Source organism: Geotrypetes seraphini, chromosome 3 (genome assembly GCF_902459505.1).
Source record: "Geotrypetes seraphini chromosome 3, aGeoSer1.1, whole genome shotgun sequence".
Taxonomy (NCBI): domain Eukaryota; kingdom Metazoa; phylum Chordata; class Amphibia; order Gymnophiona; family Dermophiidae; genus Geotrypetes; species Geotrypetes seraphini.
The window spans coordinates 356748820-356773926 of record NC_047086.1 but is presented as its reverse complement, the minus strand read 5'-3'; the positions used below and the strand labels follow the sequence as shown (position 1 = coordinate 356773926).

The following is a 25107-nucleotide window of genomic DNA, read 5'->3' as shown; positions in this document are numbered from 1 at the left end:
TGTCTTACCCCCATCTGGCACCAACACCAGCACCAACACCAACGCACAGGACATGCCGGTGCCCGAAGATCTGCTCTCTACCTTGTGCTGGGCCTTGAGCATCTGCGCATACTCAAGGCCTTCTAGTTCTCGCTCTCTTGGTGAGAGCAAGAATTACAAGGCCTTGAGCATACGCAGATGCTCAAGGCCCAGCACAAGGTAGAGAGCAGATCTTCGGGCACCGGCATGTCCTGTGCGTTGGTGCTGGTGCCAGATGGGGGTGAGTTGATGGGTGAGTGGGTGGGTGAGTGGGGATGCCAGATCGCAGGGATGTAGAGCAGCGCCTGTGGCCTCGGGGGGGGGGGGGGGTAAGCTACAGCAGCACCGGTGCCCATGGGAAGGGGGGAGGAGGTGGAATGAATCAAGCAAGTTTCCCTTACATCTTATGGGGAAACTCGCTTTGATATACAAGTAACTTGGTTTACGAGCATGCTTCTGGAACTAATTATGCTCGTAAACCAAGGTTCCACTGTATATAAGGGACGGGAGTGTCATGGGATGAAAGAGGGTGCAGGAAAATTTGAACTACAATAATTGATAGGAAAGAGGGGAGAAAAGCTAAAGAATAGAGGGATATTTATTTTTTTTTCTCCTTCTGCTCAGGTCAGCTCCCTGACCACATCTGAGCTTTAGCACTAAGTGGAGGGGTCAGTGAGTAAAACTGGAGACTCGAACGTACGCATCTTCAAAGAGGAATGTTTTTAACTCTACATTAACCCCCCTTTTTACTAAACCACAATAGTGGTTATTAACACAGGGAGCTGCACTGAATGCTCCACACTGCTCTCGACACTCATAGAGTTCCTATGAGCGTCGGGAGCAGTGCTGAGACTTCAGCGCAGCTCCTTATGCTAATAAACAGTATCACGGTTTTGTAAAAAAAGGGGGGGGGGGGAATTTGTCTGAGGTTAAAAAAAATGTAAGTGTGAAGGAAGAGCATTCCAAAGTGAGGAACCTATAACAGAAAAGATATGGCTGTGTATGGTATCATATATGATATGACAAGATATATGATATGACAAACGGTTCTGCTTGCGGATAGGATTATAAGGAATAAGATAATATTCCAAAAAGGAGGGTATTCCAGTCTAATTTTAAAGATAAGAAGTAATATTTTATAAGCTAACCTTTTTGCTATTAAGCTGTAACTTTCAATTTTTTTTTTTTTGGACTGATAACATTCCCAGCTGCCATGTTGATTTTATACTTGCAAGATTAGAGAATTTTGTAGAAAGGAACTAAAATGTATGAACATTTTGTCTAAGATTTTGAAAAATGACAGAGAGAGGAATATTTAAATCAAAAGTTTATCAGGACATTAAGTACAGACATAGGTTCACGAACTGAAGGGAAAGCAGTGGTTTTCATCCAATTCAGGCACGTTTAGATATAGCACTTTCGGTGACAAACAGATTAAACTAGTTTCAGAGCAGAAGGGGTTCCAATATATAATCTCTAAAGTCTGCATAGCAGGGAAAAGAATGTGCAAGTTTCAAAACAACATTTTATACTTAAAAAAAACCCCAAACAAACTCAACAACATGGCAATAATGGTGACTGGTTGCAATGTTATTATAACTGAAAAGCATAAAAATGTACAATAATAACATTTTTTTAGTTTCCAGATGCTGTTGCTTCTTCAGGTAGTGTCTTTAAAATCCAGGACCTCAGGTTTTCTAGTTCTGTTTTGCTTAGTTCATGATAAAGATTAGGAAAGCTGTGAAATGATGTCGGGACTCCTAAAGACAGTAAAGCTGTGTTGGTCTCTTTGCCCCAAGAATGAAAAACGAGTTGATCCAGAGCTCCATGGCACTGAAACAGTTCAGGAAGTGAGCTATTTTCCTTAATTATCTGGTGATAAAACCAAAATACAATCAATGCAACAAAACCACTGTCATCTCGGCTTCTAATCTTAGGGTCTTCTTGATTCCTCTCCTTCTCTGCACATTTCCAAGAGACTGCTAAAATCTGTTGCTTCTTTCTCTATATTACCCTCAAATTTCATCCCATCCTTTCTGAACACACTATGAAAGCCCCCTCACACCTTAAATTACCGTAACCTGCTCCTCACAGGTCTCCCACTGAACCATCATTTTCCCCTTTCTGCTTATCCAAAATTCTGCTGTAAGATTTATCTTCCTTCAGTCACATAACACCTCCCCCCTCTCTCCTTCCTGTTTACCAAGCCCTCCTTCCTTCCATTGGAGTTCCTTTCTTTGTTTTTAATTCCTGTAAACCGTGTCGAGCTCCACTTCCGTGGAGATGACGCGGTATATAAACTTAAGGTTTAGTTTAGTTTTGGTCACTTCATTGGTTTCCCTCTCTGTTTCTGCATACAGCTCTGACTTCTCTAACTGACCTACAAGTATATTCATTCTGAAGCTCCTCGTTCTCTCTCCTTCCTCCCTAAAGCCCTCATCAAGAACTATTCTAAATTATTCAAACAAATGACTAAAGAAAGCAATGATTTGGGTAATTTTTGTGTGGAATTATATAAACAGAATAAGCGAGCCTCTTCAGTTTACAGAAAATTTAAATTTAAGAATGAGATCAGATGCTCTGCATTGGAGCATTATTTGGGAACATGAGTTGGGAGAAGAGGTAGATGAAGAACTCTGGATACATTTTTGGAATGGAATCTGTCGTCCAGTTTTATCTGCATCTCTAACTCAATCCTTGTTTTATACTGCTCACCATGCTCTATGGACACCATATAAACTGTCCAGATTACCAAAAAGTCGTTCCCCGGTATGCTGGTCTTGTAAATCAGAAACAGGGACCATTTACCATATGCTATATACTTGTTCAAATGTGAGCCAGTTCTGGAATTCTATATGGAGTAAAATTGAAAGTATATTCCATTTTCAGATTCCTTTGACATATAAAATTGTTATTTTACGGTCTTTACCTTTAAAGTATATTTTGCAAAAATCATAATATAAACTGTTTGATACCTTAATGGGTATAGCTTTACAACAAATATTAGCAAATTGGAAAAATAGTTCAGATTTGACTGGATATGCCTGGTGGGATGCTGTTTGTTTGACAAGAAAATATGAAGAACTAGCTGCTGTTAAAATGCATACTATAACAAATTTCAAAAAAGTTTAAACTAAAAAAAAAAAAGAACTATTTATTGGGTAAGTCACTTATCTGTGCCTTCTCCACTAGCCCCAATTTCCTTCCTTTCATCTTGCTGTACCATATAGTATGTCTGAAAGAGACTTCTGAGTTAGCACGTCTTGCTCTTTCTGGCCTTAATCAAATCCAGGTTAATAAAAAACCAACCCCCTTTTTTACAAAGGTGCACTACGCTTTTTAGCGCGCGCTAAACACGTGCTAAACGCTAACACGTGCATGTTATCCTATGGACGCGTTAGCGGTTAGCGCACGCATTGATTTAGCACGCGCTAAAACGCTTAGCGCGCCTTTGTAAAAGAGGGCCCAAGTTTCTGAAGCTGGTGCTCTCTCCATAAAGGTTTGAGAATAACTTAATTAGGTGCAGGACAACTGATGGCAAACAATGGAACTGTGAATAGCAGTAAACATGCATTTTCTTTTACTGTAGTTTAAAAATATACTTCAAAAAAAAAAAGAAAAAAAATTTAGATATGTTTGATACTTACTTTGTAAATAACAGATCCCTTGTTAAGAAAACTAGAAAGAGCAAATACTCCTGCTACATCTTGATAATACTTGTAAGCTAAATGCATTGCCATGGCTCCTCCCATTGAAAATCCGCCTGAAATAAAAACAATAAACCACACACACACAAAATATAAACTAATTCAATGATATCAGAAAAATGTATAGGGGTAATATTTGGTGGCAGTCAATTAGGATGCAAATGGTACAGAAAGGATAGAGACTAATATATTAGTACTAGTCTTTTAGCCCGTTACATTAACAGGTGCTAGAATATATGTCTGTCTGTCTTTCTTTCTTTCTGTCTCTCTCCCTCCCGCTGTCTGTCTTTCTGTCTGTTCCCTGGCCCCCTTTGTCTGTCTTTCTGTCTCTCTCCCTGCCCATGTGTCTTTCTTCCTTTCTTTCTGTCTCCCTGTCTATCTTTCTTTCTCCCTCCCGCTGTGTGTCTGTCTTTCTTTCTATCTGTCTCTCTCCCTAACCCTATGCAGAAGCAGCATTTCTCTACCCCCACCCCCACTTCCCTGTGCAGCAGCAACAGCAGCATTCCCTCCCCCTCCATTTCCCTTTCAGCAGTATTTCCCTCCCCCCACCATGTGCATCAGCAGCATTTCCCTCCCCCCACTTCCCTGTGCAGCAGCCGCAGCAGCATTCCCTCCCCCTCCATTTCCCTATGCAGCAGCATTTCCCTCTCCCACCCCAGTTCCCTGTGCAGCAGCAACAGCATTTCCCTCTCCCCCCCCCACTTTCCTGTGCAGAGGCTGCAGCAGCATTTCCCTCCCCACCCCACTTCCCTGTGCAACAGTAGCAGCGGCATTTCCCTCCGCCCCCACTTCTCTGTGCATCAGCAGCATCTCCCTCCCCCCAATTACCCTGTACAGAAGCTGAAGCAGCATTCCCTTCCCCCCTTCCCCCCTTCTCTGTGCATCAGTAGCAGCATTTTCCCCTACCCCCTTTCCACAGTCTGGCCTGCTCCGTTAGTCTTTTGCTGTCCCCCCCCCCCCCCATTCCCTTCCTTCCCGCATTCTGGCCGGCTCCCGGCGGCTCCTCTCACGACCGCCGCCTGCATCGGAAGCCTTCTCTGATGCAGGTGCGGCTCGCCCTTACCACGCCATCTGCCTGCCCCGAAAGTGTTCTTATTGCTTGCTTCCTTGCGCCTCCGGCTGCCCAAAGATTTTAAAATACAGTGGCAGGGAGCTTGTAGATGGGGGAATGGGAAACAAAGCCTGCCTCCTGCCAGTACCCCAAGAACACTTCTGAGGTAGGCAGGCAGGCAAATGTCGGGAGGTTGTTTTCGTTGCACCGCTGGCTGCCTGAAGTTTTTAAAATACAGCAGTGGGGAGCTGGTAAGTGGGAGAATTGGGAACTGGGGAGAGGTCAGATCAAGTTGAGAGGAGTGGGGGCTAGGGTTGGGTTGGCTTGGCTTTGATGGAGGGGGGCGGGAAGGAAGGAGGGATCCATGGCGGTAGTGGCTTAGGTGGAAGTAGACAGGCAGGCAATGTCCAAGCGGGGCGGGAAAGAAGGAGGGAACCATGGCGGTAATGGCTTAGGTGGAAGCAAGCAGGCAGGCAGGCAATATCCATGGTGGCACGTACCCCCGCTTAAAAATAAACTTTGGGCGTGAGGGACCATTGTATGCGCGCATGCCGGCCACAGACATACGGATCAGGGATCATGGATCACGCAGGTAAGAGTGCGCATGCGCGCTTAGCGTTTTATTATAGTAGATGTGTGTGGTGGCAGAGGGGAGAAATGTTAACTTGAATATAAATCATGATGTCCCTCCTATACCACTGCTCCCGCCACCTGGAACTGGCTCTCACTTACTCCCTCCCTCTGAACCCCCCTCCAGGACCAACATACCACCCTGATAGTCTAATGGTGTGCTGGGGCAGGAGCAATCTCCACTCACTCCTGTCCATCCCATCTCATAGTAAATTGCTGCTGGAAGTTGCAGCAGTCATTTGGGGATTAGAGTTGGCATGAGAAGGAGCATCACTAGAACACCAGGGTGATAACGTGGCCATTAGACTACTATCTCAATAGTTAGGGAGTTCAAAAAATATATCAAGTGCCTGTGTATCTTATTACACTCCTACTGTATTCATAAGGCTTCAAAAACAATACACCAAAGTAAACATTACTATAAATAAAATTATTTGTTATGGGAAGTACTCAGACCACCAACCCAAGTGTTCAATGTTTAATTGTACAAAGCATAGGTTACCTTTGGGACCATCATTGCACTTCCACTGTTCCTAACTGCCATTGTTATGATATTTAAAAGCTCAATACTCTCTCATACAGCAAAGTTTTAACTTTCACTTATCTTGGCAGATTATGTATTGGCACCATAATGCTTAAATTTGTTTCAAATTCTCAATCTTAAAGCGTGTCCCATCAAGCTGACCCCTCGACTCAAGTTTAGCTATAGAAAGCTTTGTCAGGAGGGGATGCTTATTTTAGCTTCAATTCCACAAGGGACTAAGAAATTGCTGTCTATGTCCCCTCCTGATGAAGCTTTCTATAGCGAAACTCCCGTAAAGCATTTGTAGGGAGTTCTCTTTAAAAAACTTTAAAATGACCATAAAGACTTTGTTATTCGATCAGGTATTTAACAATGGTTAGGTCTGTAGTTTTCACCAGCCTCTTTTTAAAATGGTCTCTGAATGTATGAAGGCACTGTCCTGTCCTTATTTTGTAGAGTTTTTTTCATGTTGAGTAGACTGTATAATGTGCATTTCTACGAGTCAGCATGTATGGTCTAACAAGGTTTATTTGTTTTTTTAAACTTTATTAATTGAGAAAATGATATGTATAAATTTACAACCATGTAAAACTGTTACATATTCAAATACAATGCTGTTTATAGTCATGATCTCCCTATTTCTCATACTATACATCATTTTGCGATAACAGAGACTTGGCTTTCTCCTGAAGGTTCTACTTCAGTTGTTGCCTTCTGCTATGAAATTTACCATTCTTTCATATACTGTATATACCTCACCAAGTTGTCCAAGGTTGTGGTGTTGGGCTGCTCGATCCTCTTCCAGTGTTTCCTTTTCTTCCATCTCAGTCTTATTCCTATTCTTTCTGTGCAGTTCACTCTGTCTGCCTACTCACTCTATTACCTCTCCAGGTAGCTATCATTTATTGATCCCCAGATAAGTCTCCTTCTTCCCTTCTCACTGACAGACTCCTGGCTATTTCCCTCATTCTTTCAAACTATCTTCCATGCTGATGATCCCTCTGACTCTTATGTTTCAATGCTCTTTGCTTTAATCTTTGACCTCCTGCTAGACTCTACCACTTCTACTCAAAAGCAAGGCCGTTGTCTCAAATCTTGCCTTTTATTAAAATGATCTCTCTCAGTTCTTCCCCTTTCTGATCTTCACTTGATAATTGTCATGGATAGCTACCTTCTCTCAGTTTCATTCAATCATGGACAATATATTTAGGTAAAAACAAACTTGCGGTCACTCTACCATTTTCTCATCTTTTCTTTCATTTACTATATTACGTATCAGAGTTTGTCAATGAGGAAGTTCTTTGTTTTGGAAACACTTGTTTCTTCTATTCCCCATCCTATATAGTGTACCAAAATTGGCTATAGAATGCCATTGGCTAAAATCCACAGACTAAGGGCTCCTTTTACTAAGCTGCGCTAGCGGTTTTAGCGCACGCGCTAGATGCTAACGCCTCCATTGAGCTGGCGCTAGTTTTTCCGCATGGCACGGGGGGCAGCGTGCGCTAAAAACACTACCACAGCTTAGAAAAAGGAGCCCTAAGTTCTTTGCTGTCTCTGATGCAGTAAACTACTTCTGACTTCCTCTACACCTCACTTTCTGGCTAGACCCACGAAGGGCCTTGGGCCCCCCCCCCAAAAAAAAATGATGAACTGTCTACTGATTTGGCTGCTGGTGAACCCCAAGCCCCACCAGCAGAAGCCCTCCCCAGCTGAATTTTGTGCTCCCCCTCCAACCAGAGGTTTGGCTATGCCCCTGACCCAGACTATGGTTGACTACTTCCACAACAAGATTCACTGCTTACAACCGAATTTCTCAGTTTACAACCTTGGTGTCATCTTTGACTCTTCTTTTTCTCTACCATTATCCAACACACCAATAAATCCTGTTTCTTTCTCTAGAACCACAAAACTTCTGCATCTTTTTAACCACACCATCACATCCCTTATCCATAACCTCATCACCTTTCACTTAGGCTACTGAACCCTCTTTTCACTTAAACCTATTCAAAATTTTGCTGCACAACTTACTCACCATCCCTCTTCTCAAATCACTTCTTTGTCTCCTTCACCATTTCCACATACAGCTCAAACTTCTTAATCATATATAAGTTTATTCATTCTGCAACTCGTCATTGCCTTTTTTTTCCCCCTCTCATCTCTCCTTACATCCTCCCTGGGAACTTGCTCAGCAGGTATATCACTCTTATTTGTGGCCTTCTGCTCCATCACCAACTCCACACTCCATTCTTTCTATTCTGCTATCTTTGTTTACCTGGAATAAACTTCTGGAGACAGGGTATCATGCTCCTTTTACTGGAATTACTGAAATCCAGCTTAAAAACCCATTTTCTTCAGGATGTTTTTAAATCTTAACTCATACTCTCCTGTTCATACTCATGCTTTTCACCATTTTCCATAAAATTGAAGCCCTCTCATTTGTCTAGTCTGTCTTAGGCTGTGGTTTCATGTAACAACAGGGAGACCGTATTGGATGCAGAGAAAGCTTCCCAACAATGAGTTGGAGTGGAGGGATTGACCTCTTTTCTCAACCCTGTTAATGCCTTATAAATACACCCCCGGGGAGTGTGTGGCACAGTGGTTAAAGCTACAGCCTCAGCACCCTGGGGTTGTGGGTTCAAACCCATGCGGCTCCTTGTGACACTGGGCAAGTCACTTAATCCTCCCATTGCCTCAGGTACATTAGATAGTTTGTGAGCCCACCGGGACAGACAGGGAAAAATACGAGTACCTGAATAAATTCATGTATATCGTTCTGGGATCCCTTGGGAGAACGGTATAGAAAAATGAATAAACAAACAAGAGCATGAGTGGGCCCCCAAATAAGTCTGTCATCTTTATTGATAACTTGAAAGAGCTGTGCATTCCAAAAGCTCCACTTCCTTTACCTTTTCAAGGAAAAATGAAGCTTTCTACCTGCAGTGATGACATTTTAATTAACTGAATTCCCTTTAGCACAAACTGGTTCCATTCTGGAAGCATAGAAGAATGAAAAATATGCACGGAGCAGAAGTTATAACCCCAAATGAAAGCACTGGGGAATAACCTGCACAGAGTGGCAACTACAATCTAACCTCCTCTGGGCAAACTAGATGGATACCACATATAATACACTAGGGGGCTCGTAATCGAAAGAGAAAAACGTCCAAAAACCAGCCTAAGTTGGCACTTAGACGAACATTTCCCAAATACGTCCAAGTGCCGATAATAAAAACGGGTTTTGGACGTATTTCTAAATGACCTAGGCCTTCATAGTGCTGCTGAACGACCAAAGCTAAACAGGGCGTTTCAGGAGGAGTGTCAAGGGCAGGAGTTGGGCGGGATGTGGGCCGGCTTAGACTTAGTCGTACAGCAAGTATAATCGAAAGTTATACAGCCCAGGATCAATGGAATTTGGACATTGTGACTTAGACCATGCAAAACATGGTCTAAGTCACAAAAACCACCTAAAGTCACCAGATAAGCTCTGCAAACACATAAAACAGACCCCCCACACACACTACCCCAGTGATCCCTGACCCCCCTCACCCCCATAAAAATATTAATCACACCTTTAAAATTCAGCCTCCAGACCATCATCACCTGGCATAGGAAAGCCTAGTTGTCCAGCACAGAGGCAGCTTAAGCCGTCTTGGGGGTGGGTTAGGGACTCATGGAGAGCAGGACCCATGCCCATAAGCCCCTGTAATCACTGCATTGATACTTAAACATGTGCACTCCCCTATACACCCCAAAACCCTTTTTTACTGGCATATAAGTGGCTCCTACAGCCATAAGGGCTATTAGGGTGGTAGATAAGTGGGTTTAGGGGATTCTGGAGGTGGTTTAGGGGGCTCACCATGACCTATAAGGGAGTTGTAATGAGGAGAAGACATGGCACCCTTTTTGTGAAGTTCACAGCAGTGCCCTGTAAGGTACCCTACTATTTAGGTGGCATGTCTGGGTGTTCAGTCCATCACTTTGCAGACCCCCTCCTACGTCCAACAGGGCTTGTTCTAGGCATTTTTGACTTGGACGAAAAGTTGGATGGAAATGTGGTATAAAGATGGATGATTATTTATGACTTGGATGACCAATCGGCAGGACGTATACTTAGACGATTTTCGAAAGAAAAAAAATTTTGGATGTATTTTTCGAAAATGTGTCCTAGGCTGTTTTTTCATTTGGACGACTTGCGAATTGGACCCAAACGGACTTAGACATCCCTTTCGATTATGCCCCTCTAGGTGTTTATGAAGCTACACCATCTTCAAAGGTCACTTATTTGTGCTCAGAGAACTGCTGTTAATAGAGACTACGATGAGCAAGATTAGCCCACCACCTAAACGGCTCGTTTCTCAATCACTGCACTAGTTCTCCTTTTGGGTGTTCAAATCTGGTCTTCTTATCACATGCAATGCTTTAAAGCTTTAATAAAATAACAAACAAACTTAAATGTGGTGAAGACTCAATGAGACATTATGTTATATGTCTGGGGTCCTGACGCGTTTCGCTAACCGCTGCTTCAGAGAACCCTGACCGATTAAAGGCATTTTAGCTCTTGCCCACACCGTCTCTGATCTCATTCATTCTCATGTACTAGATGGAGCCATTTTGGCCATCACACACTCTGTTACACCCAAACAGTTGATATATTTTTCTCTTAAAATGTCTAACACAAAGTGTTATCTTTATAGCTGTGTACTTAAGACAAAATATATCTTACATCTTGTTTAAGAAATGCATGCACTGAAAACTCATTACTACTTTTTAAATAGTTTAATCTAAATTTTGCACCAAGTTAGTCAGAAACTGGCAGGCCAACCTATAATTAGTCACTGGCAATCCTTTACAATGCAGTCACCTTCAGTGTAAGGGAATATTAGGTAATGCTACTTTAATGTGGCTCACACTATTTTTTTTTTTTTTTAAGTAAGCTCTTTGAATTCAGTTTTCCATAGTAAAGCCTGTAATTTATCACTCGATACCACAAAGGTCTCTAGGTAGATATCATAATTCTGTACAGATAATGATTTCAATGGGTATTTATAGCTGGTAGCAAACTATTATGATTCAAAGATATTTCAATGTAAGAATAGTTTGACATAATACATAAAACACATGTTGAATTAAGGGAGTTAAGTTTTTTTTTTTCTTTAGGTTTATTTCTAGTATTCCTGTATAGGAATAGCACATTTATTCCTTGGCAAATGGACTAAAATGTAAAATTCCAATGACTCATTATTTTCTTTTTTTTCCTGCTTCATGATTTCATAATGTCTTTACAAGGTTAAAGGCAATGTCCTTGCAATAGCCAACCACATTCTCGTCTTACCAAACTAGTGACATAAATTAATTTCTAGCCAGATCTCTCTTGGCAAAGCAGCCTGACATCTTTTAAGCTAACAACTAAAATGGCACAATTTTAGTTTTACTGGGGGAAAAAAAGGGTCTCTCTTCTCCCTGTGTATTAAGTCCAGGTGCAACCTTTTTTCATTTTTCTAAATCATTAAGGGTTCCTTTTACTAAGCTGCAGTAAGTACTAAGGTATGATTACTGCAGGTTAAAATCTACTACTGCAGGGTATGCTGAGGCATCCCACGGTAGTTTTGGCATCTGCGTGCTAAAAAATAATATTTATTTTTTAACACTGGGGGCAAGTTTGGGGGTGAAGAGTAGGCAGCAACTGATTAGCACACTGATTCGTGCACATGAGCCATAAACACCTACAAAATAGGCGTAGTTAAGGGCTCACATACTAATGGGCATGCATTAGTGGGAAGATTAGGGCATGGTCCGTATTGCACAAATGAAAAATGCAACATTTTACAGTCACACTAGTAGTGGCCTCAATGTGTGGGAAACCCATAAGCTAATCAAAGTGCAGGCCGCTTTTTAGCACAGCCTTGTAAAAGGGCCCTTTAAATTAAATATAAATTTCCCAAACTGTTTGTTTGGAATCCACCTAAGTTCTCTGAGCAGATAGCATAGTTACCCACCCTTAGCAGGTGTTCTCCGAGGGCAGCATGCATATATTCTGACATCTGGGTGGCATCATCCACGGAACCTGGCATGGACAGTCAAAAAGTATAATGTCACTTTAATACTTTAAGAATGCCCGTGCCACACGCATGCTGGTGCCTTCCCGCACCGACATGGGCTCACGGAACCTGCAGTTCACTAAGATAGCCAAGAAGCCAACTAAGGGAGGTGGGAGGGTTGTGGGAATATATGCTTGCTGTCCTTGGAGAACAGTTGCTAAAAGGTAATTATGCTCTCTCCGAGGACAAGCAGGCATTAAAGTCTCACATCTGGGATTCCCAAGCTGCCAGGATCATGCCTCTGAAAAGAGGGTTATTGACAACTGTCATGAGCTGGCAAAAACCATAAAGGGTTAGAGGGAAGTTGGCATTTAAGTAGAGAATACATTTTGTAAAACTTCTTGGCTGAATTATGCCATCTGGAATAATGATCCAAACAGTAGTGGGATACGAAGCTATGAATTGAGAATCAGGTGGCTGCTTTACAGATGTCCTCAAAGGGAGTGGAGCATAGATGGGCTAATGAAGTCCCCATTGCTCAAACTTTATGTGTAAGGACATGGCCTTCAAGCATCAGCCCAGGCCGAGCATAGGCAAAGGAGATACAGTCTGCCAGCTACGTAGATACGGTTCTCTTGATGACGGGATCTAAGTTTGTTAGGATTGAATGACAGAAACAGTTGTAGGTAGATAGGAACAGAGTGGTAGGGAGGAGAGTGTGGCGTAGTGGTTAGAGCTATGGCCTCAGCACCCTGAGATTGTGGGTTCAAACCCCGTGCTGCTCCTTATGATCATGGCAATCCTCTGCTGCTCCAGGTACATTAGATAGAATGTAAGCCCACCGGGACAGGTAGGGAAAATGCTTGAAGTACCTGTATGTAAACTGCTTGGGAGTGTGGTAGTAAACTACAAAAGTCCTGATCCTTAAATCTGTGAGGATTGGTTTGATCCAAGTACTAAGCAAGAGCACATTTAGGGACTGATTCTGTATAGGATGCTGGTCTCGGCTGCTGCCTAAGCGGCAGCTGAGAATCACACACAGGCATCCTAACCTGCTTGATTCTGTAACCAGCATCAATATCACAGGTGCCGGTTAGAGAATTGCGTTGACACTGAGTTGATCGTGTTGAGGGAATCCCCCCTGTTGCGATCAGCTCAGCGACTGTGAAAGGGAAACCTTAGCCCTGCAAACATCCCCAGCAGGAGGGATACCCAATCCCTCCTGCTGCCACCATCCCCCATACCTTTTTCAGGGAGGGGCCAAGGCCCTGATTGGCCCAGGCATCTAAGGCCTCTCCCAACCGGAGACTTAGGCCTCCTTCCCAGTGCACTGGGACATGGAAGGGAGGAAGAGGGGCATGTTGGGATACAGAAGGAAGAGAGGAAACTTCAGACAAAGGATGGAAGGAGGGAGGGGGCATGAACATGGGACATAGAATGAAGGGAGGGGAGCATGAACTTGGGACATAGAATGGAAGAATAGAGGGAGTGAGGGAAAGAGATCCTGAGGTGGGAGAGGGAATAGAAAAGGAGAATTGTTGGGCATGGGAGTATGAGTGAGAAGAAAAGAGAGATGGTTAACATGGGGAAATGAAGAAAGGAGAATTGTTGGGCAAAGGGAGGAAGAGAGAAATATTGGACATGTTGGTGGGAGAGGCCTGAGGGACAGATGCATGGGGAGGAGAGAGATGAGAGGGAGAAATGTTGGATATGGTGGTGGAGAGGGAACAGTGGGATGAATGAAGAATGAAAGTAAGTGTAAACCTCCTCTTTTCTTTCTATTTAAACTACAGTGCTTTATTTTGAGGACTGTTTCTTCAATGTTTTTATAGACTGTGTACTGTACAGGATCTGAGTTACATACAAATTCAGTTCAAGAATGGTTTAAAAATCAAAACCCATTCTTAGCCTGGGGCCTGCCTGTATAAAGAGTGAAGTTATTTTGTTCTCTCAGGGTTTCTGCAGCTGGCATCATGATTGTTGCAGGTTTCCGGGTCTCGCTGTGTCTTTCAGGTAGAAACCTACATTTCAGCCATCTGTGGCTTTCTTCAGGGAATGCTGTGAGGTCTGCAGTTTGTATGTGTAAGTAGTGCTTTGTGCAGGTTTCTGGGCCTCTCTGCGTCTTGTCAGGTAGAAACCAACATTTCAGCCACTGACTTTCCCACCAAATTGGTGATCTATTAGGATTTAGGATTTTATTAGGATGTTTTTTTTTTTTTTTTATTATTAGGATTTTATATACCACCTATCAAGGTTATCTAAGTGGTTTTACAATCAGGTACTTAAGCATTTTCCCTATCTGTCCCGGTGGGCTCACAATTTATCTAACGTACCTGGGGCTATGGAGGATTAAGTGACTTGCCCAGGATCACAAGGAGCAGCGCAGGGTTTGAACCCACAACCCCAGGGTGCTGAGGCTGTAGCTTCAACCACTGCGCCACACACTCCTATCCATTCAAATTGGTGACCAATGGACTGTCCTAGTCCCAATTAGGTTAGCGGACCCACTACTTACAAAGAGAAACTGCAGACCTCACAGCATACCCTGAAGAAAGCCATAGCCCCTTCTATAAATAAAAATGTCCTCTTTTTCTTAAGTCTAGCCATTCTTGGGCTTCAAATCATTATATTTTTTTTGCTACAGAACTCCCTTATCCCTGAAAATGTTTGCCTCAGTGTGTATTACTTACAACTTTTGAGGTATTTGAATGTTTACCATGCCCCTTCTAGCTAATGTTTATATTATAGAATAGGATGAAAGTGCTGCTCAATATGCCCAAGCTAGAGAATGTTTAAATATTTTTCAAAAATAAATATACTTAAACATGGGGTATTGCACAGAGAGGTACTGGTGCTCTTTCCAAGTGAGCTGCACCTCTGTCCTCCCACTCAATTCCATAATCAACAGACCAACTGAATAAGTCTGTTCCAAGCTGGCTGTCACTCACTCTCAAACTCATTAGCAACTGTGACATTGCTCTGTGAATTCAATAGTCCACCAACTACAAGGTCTGTTTAATGTATTCAACAGTTGCATTTAATAAACATGCCTCCTACATTTATAGCTCAGCAGTAGTTCAATGTGTTAGCTAAATCTAAATAAATATGTAGAGAGGAAGGCGAGAGAGGGGGGTCAGAGAGACAGAGAAAGAAAGACAGACAGACACACACACACACATTCCTTTTTCCTTTAGATAAAAATGATGCCAGCAAATGGATGTAAAGAAACGTGTTACCTGAGTTTAACAAATAATTTTTTACATTGTATATTCTCCTCACAGGCATTATTGGCTTTATATAATTGAAAGTAAAATTCACTTGAGTAGTGCTTTGCTAATCTTGCATTTCTCAGAATGAAGGCATTTAAGTCCAAGCCTTGCAAGCCACAATGCCACAGATGTGGCTTTAATCTTAAAGCAAAGATATAAACTTGCCGTTAACAAAAAGGATTGCATGAGGTTTCAATATAGAGTCCAGTAATCCATTGTAGAAAGTTCCCTTGAAGGCCATATGCCATAAGAACTCAAAACAGGTACTGCTAGGAAATACTGTTAAATGTTTATTCAACAGTGATAGCCAAAGTGCCTCCCTGACCTCTGTGTTCATGAAGGGCCACCAATGCTTTGATAAGATTCATGGAAGCATATCTGTTAGGTACAAAACCCACCTGGTCTGATCTTATCATCAAGGGTAAAAACTTGTTTAACCTACTAGCCATTATTGTCGCTAGAAGCTTGGCATCCTGGTTCAGAAGGGAGAAAGGGTGGTATGATCCCACCTAGGAGGGATCCTTCCCCAGCTTAGGTAACAAAGTGATATGTGCCAAGTTTTGTTTCTGAACCAGGGTGTCCGTGAATAGCGCCCAAAAAAGATTACACAAAGGCTGGGCAACCAAGGCAGTGACCCTAACGTGCCCGGCAACTTTAGATTTGTCTCCAACCTACCCTTCATCTCCAAGATCCTGGAAAAAAACAGTGTTTAACCAATTGCGCTTCTTCATCGAAAAACAAGGAGTCCTAGCTGCCTTCCAATCAGGATTCAGGAAATTCCACAGTACTGAAACCATCCTTCTCAATGTCGACGACTGCTGGAAACTCATGGATAAGAGCAATGATATCCCTCTGGTGCTGCTGGATCTTAGCATGGCGTTGAACAATTATTGACCATCCTTTCCTCACTGCATGGTTCTCTGAAACTGGAAACCTAGCCACTGCATTACGATGGTTCAACTCCTTCCTGAATAATAGATCCCAAAGTGTACTGCTCAATGATGCACTATCAAAAACAAAACCAATAAAATACAGTTTTCCACAGGGGGCTCTACTATCCCTTCATTAGACCTGTCCTAGACATAGCCCACAAATACCAAATACAGATTCACTCCTTTACAGATGACATCCAACTATACCTATCACTAGGAGAAACCCATGATGCCTAGATCATGAAACTCCTAAACTGCCTCTCGGAAATAAAAAACTAGATGTCCATCAACAAATTATAACTAAACGTCTCCAAAACAGAACTCCTTTGGATCCACAAAGAACATTGCAACCAAGTTTCAAAGTTTATTAAAAATTTGTTATACCGGGCATGGGAAATTGGACGCCAAACTTCTTGGCGGTTTACAATACGTTAAAAGGGCATAACATAGAATATTAATAATAGTACAGGATTAGTAATAAAAAATAAAATTACCAGCATAGTAATTGTCAAGACTATTAAAATGAACAATACCAGCAGATTAGTATCTGCTTACTTAATACATATTGGGACATAAGGAACTTTGGTAGAACTACATAATTGATAGGCAAGAACAGAGAAGGGGAATCACAACTACCGTAACTGCGAAGGACCAAGCACACAGCCTAGGAATACTCCTCGACTCCAACCTATCGCTTTCCAATTATATCTCTCAGATGGTATCTTCCTCATTTTACTACCTGTGACAACTCCGAAAAATAAAGAACTACTTTTCTGAGTTGAACTTCACACAACTACTCTATGTTTTAGTCCTCTCTAGCATGGACTACTGCAACGCGCTATTTAACAGTCTCACAGCGAAGAACATACATCTCCAGCAGGTACAAAATGCGGCAATCAGACTTCTAAAAAACCTCCATGCCCACAACCGTCTTACAGGCTCTATCGTCAGCTCAATGGCTATCACTGTGTCTTCAAAAGCCTGATGCTAGCGTTCAAATCCTTGCACGACATGGCACCAGGCTACATGACTTAACATAAAACATAAATGTTTATTTATATACCGCATTAGCCTTTCGGTTCAAGGTGGTATACAGGATAGTAAAAAACATCAAGGAACAGTAAATTTTAACAAATTAGAATACAGTTTTATAAACACATAAAAAACAATAAATGAAAAATTGAGGTTAGTGATGGGGTAAGATGATGAGTAAAAGTTGTCTAGTCTTGGGTCAACAAGGGTTAATTTAAAACTGGATCGCCAGGTTTGGGGAAGAACTGAGTTTTCAGGAGCTTCCTAAAATGCAGGTATAATGTAGAAGAACAGACCAGATGACTCCATTCTGGATCTTTAGAAACTGCTTGGTAGGATAAGAATTTATTGATGAATCTCTTATGCAAGAAACCTTTAACACAGGGGTAGGGAACTCCGGTCCTCGAGAGCCGTATTCCAGTCGGGTTTTTAGGATTTCCCCAATGAATATGCATGAGATCTATTTGCATGCACTGCTTTCAATGCATATTCATTGGGGAAATCCTGAAAACCCGACTGGAATACGGCACTCGAGGACCGTACTTCCCTACCCCTGCTTTAACAGATGGGAAGGAAAAGAGTGACTGGGGTCGAGAAGTCTGCCCGGGTCTGGAAAATAAGAAATGATTGGTGAGGTAATCAGGCAATAAACCATATAGGGCCTTATAGAAGAGACGGCCAAATTTAAAAAATACCCGATTCTCAGTTTCTAGCCAGTGGAGTTTGTTGCAGAAAGGGGTTAAGTGATCAAATTTTTTCAAGTTAAATATCAACCTCACTGCAGTGATTTGAATTATGCTTAATTTCTGGAAATGTTTGCGAAGTCCAGATAGGTAGATGATGTTGCAGTAGTCCAAGATACTAAGAACTAGCGACTGGACCAGGAGAGTAAAAGGTGCTTGGTCAAATAATTTTCTGATGAATCTAAGTCTCCAAAGAGTAGAAAATCCTTTGTGGGTAACATAATTGATTTGAGCAGTCAACGATAGCTGTCTGTCCAAGTGCACGCCTAAAATTCTGATTGTCGGTGATAAAGGATATATGGTTCCCCTCAAGATTATGGAATGTAATGTAGAGTTAGAGGCTGTTGCTAGAAAGAATTTTGTTTTTTTTGGTGTTTAGCTTTAATTTGAAACAAGACATCCAATTTTCTACTGTAGTGAGGATGGATTCTATTCTATGAATTTTGGCTGGTGAGAGACTGGGGACAGGGAGAATGATAGTGATGTCATCAGCGTAACTGTAATGAGAGACATTTAGGCTACTAAGATGGTCACCCAAGGAAGCTAGGTAGACGTTGAAGAGTAGAGGCCACAATGGTGAGCCTTGAGGGACACCAAAATTTCTGTTCCATATTGAAGATAGAGTGTCTCCAATCTTGACCTGATATCTACGTGATTTCAGGAAGCCTTTAAGCAATTTAATTTATTCACAGAAAGACCAAAGGAGTCAAGGCATAGAAGCAGAAGATCATGGTCCACCAGGTCAAAAGCACTACTGAGGTCAAATTGAAGGACAAGGGCATTTTGACCCTTGCTAAGTATCTTGTATTGGTTGTTGATTATTGATGCAATGACTGTCTCTGTGCTAAAGGAATGCCTGAAGCCTGATTGTCAATTGTGAAGCAGTTGAAAATGTTCTAAAATGGCTCATAAGTTGTGTTTGCACTACACTTTCCATAAGTTTGATGAAAAGAGGGATTAAAGTGATAGGTCTGTAATTGCTTGGCTCAGAAGAGGGGTTTTTTTGTCTTTAACAATAGGATGGATAATAATATGCCCTCTATTTTCAGGGAATATTCCTTCAGTTAGCAAGTCGGATAGCCAAAGGTAAAGATCTGACATGAATTTATTAAATGCCTTTTATATGAGAGCAGGACAGTGATCAATTGGTGAGTAAGTTTGGACGTATTTTTTTAATAAGTAATTAAATTGAGACCAGGTTGGGATGGTAAAAGTACTCCGGGTCATGTCCGATAGAGATGCAGGGATTAGTGAGTTCAATATTATATTATATGACAACCAAGCTTCCTCCATATGTGCCGAACAGGTCCCTCTGCTCCCAGGATGAAATATGCCTTAAAATGCCCACTGGTCATGCCCTTCAACTTCAAACTGCCAAACAATGTTCCTACTCCCACTTCATACCAAGTCACTGAAATCAACTGCTCCTACAGATCAGATCCCTTGAAGGTCTCCTCAACTTTAGGAAAGCAATAAAAACATACCTGCTCATCTAACTTCCATGCCTATGGCCAATGGATTACAAAGAAATATATAAGGGTACTACATCCTCAGTATGTGTCACATTAGGATATAAACTTGTATTGCTAAATCTTGCACTGTACCTATGGCAAATTTAACCTGTAAACTGTATATTATGTTTATTGGTATTAGACTCCCTAGTATGTATCGAGTTAAGATAAAACTTGTATTGAAAATATCTTACATTGTAACTATAGCAAATTGCAACTTGTATATTGGCATTAGATCCCTAGTATGTGTCAAGCTAGGATAAAAACTTGTATCGAAATAACTTGTACTGTAACTACGGTAAATTGTAACCTGTTAACTGTATATTATGTACTAGTGTTTTAGCCCGTTACATTAACGGGTGCTAGAGTAGATGTCTGTCTGGTTTGTTTTTTTTATTTGTCTCTCTCATTGGACGCTGTCTGTCTGTCATTCTTTCTGTCTGTGTCTCTCCCTGGCCCCCTGTCTCTCTATCTTTATTTCTAACTCTATCCTCTTCCATCAATCCTGCATGTGCCCTTTTTTCTTTCTCCTCTCCACTTCCTTCCAACATCTGCTCTCCCTGTCCCCCACACTTCCATTCAGTGTCTGTCTCCCTCTCTCTACCCCTTCCATCTACTGTTCACCCTCTGTCTTGCCCCTTCCATTCACTGCTCTCTCTTCTCTTTCCATCCAGTGTCCGCCCTCTCTCTCCCTCTGTTCCATATGGCATCTCCTCCTTCCTTTTCCCCTTCCTGTTCCCTTGGTCTGGCATACCTTCCTCCTTCCCTCCATGCCCTGCCATGTCTTCTTCCCTCCAAGCCATTCTCTCCCCCTCTGCTCCCTTTCCTCCTTGAACTTCATCGGGCAGCAGTAGCATTCACAATTCATTGCTTTTGCCAGCTTCAGGTCTTCCTCTCTGGTGGGTCCTTAGGCAGGACCCTCCAGGGAGGAAGGCCTGAAGCCGGCAACAGCAGCGAATTGTAAACGCTGCTGCTGCCTGAAGCACCCAAGGCAGATGCTTCTCTACCCTCCCAGCCCAATCCCCGGTGACTCTCTTATGTCTCCCTCCCATGCGACATGACCTTAACAAACCTCCCTCCAGCGTTGGCAGCCGCAGCATGCTAAACAGGCTGCTTCGCAGCTTTCTCCTGCAGTTGAGTCCGTCACGTCACTGATGACGTCACCAGCAGGAGACTCACCGGCAGGAGAAAGCCGCGAAGCAGCCTGTTTAGCGTGCTGCGGCTGCCAACGCTGGAGGGAGGATAGTGCCGGTATGTGGCTGTGAGTTTGGGTGATTTCGGGCCTCCTACGACCCCCGTCTTTGTAGAGCAGGGAATCCAGCACTGGTGGCGAGTCCTGCCGGCAAGTGTAGGTAGGTGTAAGGCTGGGGACTCGCGCATGCGCACTCCTGTAGCTACAGACCTACGGATCATGGAAGCACGCAGATAGGAGTGCGCATGCGCAGCTAGGGTTTTATTATATAGGATGTTAACCTGTAACCCATTCTGAGCTCTTTGGGGGAGAACATGATAGAAAATGAAATAAATAAATATTCTGGCCGAAACCTGTCTAGCCCTGGCATCTTGGCCAACTTTAATTTCTTTATACATTACCTAATTTCCTCCGGCAAGATAGGAGCATTCAAAATATGAAGCTGATCTGGTGTGAATTGGGGTAGCTACAGGCCCCAGAAAAGTTTGTCCCTGTCTAAATGGAGAACTCTCTCTTGTCCTACAAATTCTTGAAGTACTTTACAAACTGCTCCATGATTCGAGACTCATCTGTATAGCAATTACCTTTGCAGTCTCTAATAAAGGTAACGACGTTGTTTTTTTATGAATGGGTCTGACTAAATTTGCCAGTAATTTCCCTGCTTTGCCTCTCCATTGATATAACCTATATTTTTGAAAGTAAATATCCTGATTCAGTATGGTGTCAATCTGGGATTTAATTTCTATAATTTGCTGTTTAGTGTGATCACGCAATTGAACTCTATGAGTCCTCCGCAATGCACTCAACTTCATGGATAAGTCCAATAGTGCCATATTCTGCTATGTCCGCTTTTGAGCAACATACACTATAATATGCACCTCAATAACTGCCTTAGAAGTCTCTCAAAAAATATCCAGGCCCACTTCAGAGGGGTCATTAAGTTGGGCATAGTCAATCCACTGGGTTCTTAAATATTTATGAAAGTCCTAATCATTATACAAGGTAGGAAAGAACCGCCAAACCCTCTCTTTTGGATCAACAGTTATCCTTAGGGTCAGAACTACTGTAGAATGATCAGATAGTTTAATCGCTTCTATTTTAGCCCCTTCAACCTGTGCAAACAATGGCCTAATCTAGATGAGTGTATAATTTATGTGGGTTAGAGTAGAAAGTTATTTTTTGTCAAAAGGGTGAAGAGTCCTTCAAGAATCCACTACCTCAAAATATTGACACTTAAAATTCACCCCTCTTTGATAATGATCCCATGTTCCTTTCTTGTGGAAGGGGGGGGGGGAACAGTCCATACTGGGATCACCTGCTATATTAAAATCACCTCCTAAAATAAGTTTGTAGGAAGGGTAATTTGCTAGCAGACTCAATAGACTTGAATAAAATTTATGATTATAAGTATTGGGAGCATATACATTACATAGAAGTATACTTGTTCTCCTCAGCTCTCCCATCATGAGGACATAGCATCTTTCCTTATCTTGCATTAATTTGTGAAGATGAAAAGGCAATTATTTATAAATTAGAATCGATACCCCTCCCCCCCACTCTGGTGCCCATTATAAGCAGAGTAACCTATATCTCCCACCCAGTCCCTATGCAGTTTTTTTATGCTCAACAGACATTAAGTGAATTTCTTGCAGGTATGCAATATCAATCTGCTGTTTCTTCCTATGCAACCTAGCATCCTTCTAGCTTTCGCTGTCACCTTTTCAACCTGTTTGGCTACCTTAAGATCATCACAATCAATCACACCCAAGTCTCGCTCTTCTGTCATGCACATAAGTTCTTCACCCCCTAAACTGTACCATTCCCTCAGGTTTTTTCAGCCTAAATGCTGAGAGGATTAACAGAAAGTTTATTATTCAGGTAAAAACCCAATCTTTCATTTTGTCTTCATTAAAGTTTTCAAGGCAAAATAATCTATGGAACAATCTTCCTCTGAAACTGTGTCTATTTGATCACTACCTCAGATTCAGGAAACTACTAAAAGCTTTCCTGTTCCAAGACCCTGAACTCACCATGGACTAAAAACTATGTCAACTTGGATTCAGGAAACTGCCAATACATTATCACTTCACTAGATCTACTGTGGACTAAATCCGCTTCACCCCAATGACCCCGTACCTACTACAGACTTGCCCACCCACCATGGTAATTACCACCCTAACCACGGTAATTCCCAGTCTTACTGGCCTGGTCTATTGATTCTGTAATTCGTCCTCGAACTTAATAGGCAAAGGCAGAATAGAAATACTATATAACATAACATAATGAACTCAACACATGCTAACAAATATCATCATCAGTTGGTGGCGAAAGAGCAGCAGAAAATAAAGCATACTGAACTAAACTTACAAGCAAAATATTTTGCAGAATAACTGAAATAATAGAACTACTTCACCCTGCTTTTAAATCATCAGAAGTAAAAGGGAGAACAGCAAGATTCACTTTAACAAGGGTTAATTTGTTCCGAGGTGAAGCTGAACCAGAGTGGAAGGGATGCCTATTAAAATAAAAAAAAATTCTACCCAAAATTACTTTCCAGGACATGTATACAGTTTGCACAAATGCACAGATCTGAAGAAAACTATCCCTGTCAGAGTTCTTCTGTTTCCCACAACACTTCCTGAAAATTTGGTGCAGTTGGGACATGTAAACAACAATTTTTATGAGAGCTCACAGAGATGCAGTTATCACAGCACACTTACCTATAATTATCCTATGCTTTGGGATACCAGTTTTAACTTCCTCGTTAATCAAATCTCTGAGTTCTTGGGACATTGATTCAATGGATTCAAGGTGCTCTGGGCAATTGTTGGAGATTTTGTATCTGTCAAACCACACTGTAGATAATGCTCCCATCATAGGTGTGTATGGTCTAAAAAATGTAATTAATGCAATTTACAGAACATTCTAACACTATGCATGAAAAAATATGAGTTTAAGAGAAAGTAAACTGGACAGTGAATGTATGACTTTGAGCAACATTGCAAATAGGAAAAAGTCTAACAAGGAACCGACCGTGATCTTCAGGGACTGCTAGGATCAATGGAGATCCACAATTTCAGAGAGAAACTGGAGATGCACAAAATGCTTTAGGCACCACAAGCATACTGCCTGGATGAAGACTGTTTCAGTAAGAATACAAGATATGTATATAATGAAATTAATTCCTTTCAAAGATTAAGAAATCATAGCAAAATCAACAAGCAGGAACAGTGTGAGGAGTATGTATCATAGATTTCTTTCTACCCCTTCTGCATATATGCCTGTGTTAAGTATATTGTTTATTGAAAGCTTCTATACCACTACTAATGACTGGATAGCCAATTCAGAGCAGTATACATAAGCTTTTATAACCTTGTTACATAACCTGAGTTTCGGTGATGGTGTTACTAAACTTGAGGTGCAATTATGAGCTTCTATAATGTTATTACAATACATGTGCTTTGGTAATGCTGTTACAATATATGAGCTTCAATAAAATGTTACTGTATGCTGTTCACTCTGTGTGTATTTTAGATTACATTACATTACATTAGATTACTGGCTTATATTCCGCCTGTACCTTTCAGTTCTAAGCGGATTACATCAGAACGATAACTGGGCATTTCCAGGAAGAGAAATACAAATTACAATTAAGGCGTAAGGTCTAAAGCAATTTTGATGAGTAGATTCTAAGAGGGGGAGAGAGGGCCCTATATCTACATTTATCCTACCTATTTATACCATAATACATTATTTTAATGTATATATGCATCATACTTCCATTATCTGTATAATGTTTATCATGTACTTTCTTTTATGAGTTTTCCTGTGTTCTTCCTGTATATGGGGGCTTTGGCCATTATTTCCTCCTCGATGTTACTCCCTCTTGAATATTTATTTGTTAAAGCTGTGCCCTTTTCTATTTTTAATTCCTTCGGGAGTTCCACCACATTGGAGCCATCACTGAGGACATTCTTTTTCTGATACTTTTGTATTTGATGTCTCTGAAGGAAGGTACTTCCAAGCAGGTAATCCTGGCTTGATTGCAGGATGTGTGTTGGTGCATGGTTATGTAGTCTGGTTGCTAGGTATTGCGGTTCTGAAAGATGAATGACTATGTGTCAGCAACATGATTTTGAATTTAGCCCTGATTTCGATTGAGAGCCAGTGTAACTTTTTCAGTAGCAGTGTGGCTCTCATCTGCTTCAATTTACCCATTAGAAATATTTGCTGCTGCGTTTGTACTATTTGGATCTGCCTAATCATGCACTTTGGAACCCCCAGCAGGATTGCATTGCAGTAGTCAGAAATTGAGAGTACCAGGGATATTATTACTTTTGACATCGCTTGATAGGATAGGTAAGGTTTTAGTCCTCTAACCCAGTAGAGTTTGCCATAGGCGTTCTTCACAATGCATTGGATTTGTACTGTCATGTCTAGGTTAGAGTTCAGCCATACTCC

General features: G+C 41.7%; 1 protein-coding gene across 2 annotated transcripts in view; it reads right to left on the bottom strand.

Annotated features, from left to right (window-relative positions):
* Window positions 1–1328: 1328 nt before the first annotated feature.
* LYPLAL1 (lysophospholipase like 1) overlaps window positions 1329–25107 on the bottom strand; it is a 55066-nt gene continuing 31287 nt past the window's right edge. For both annotated transcript variants that reach the window (XM_033937441.1, XM_033937442.1), the window contains exons 3-5: window positions 23367–23536; window positions 3666–3781; window positions 1329–1890 (exon numbers count right to left, since the gene is read on the bottom strand). In XM_033937441.1, coding sequence (XP_033793332.1) covers window positions 1654–1890; window positions 3666–3781; window positions 23367–23536 — 523 coding nt within the window. In that variant the 3' untranslated portion in view covers window positions 1329–1653. The remainder of the gene's footprint in view (window positions 1891–3665; window positions 3782–23366; window positions 23537–25107) is intronic.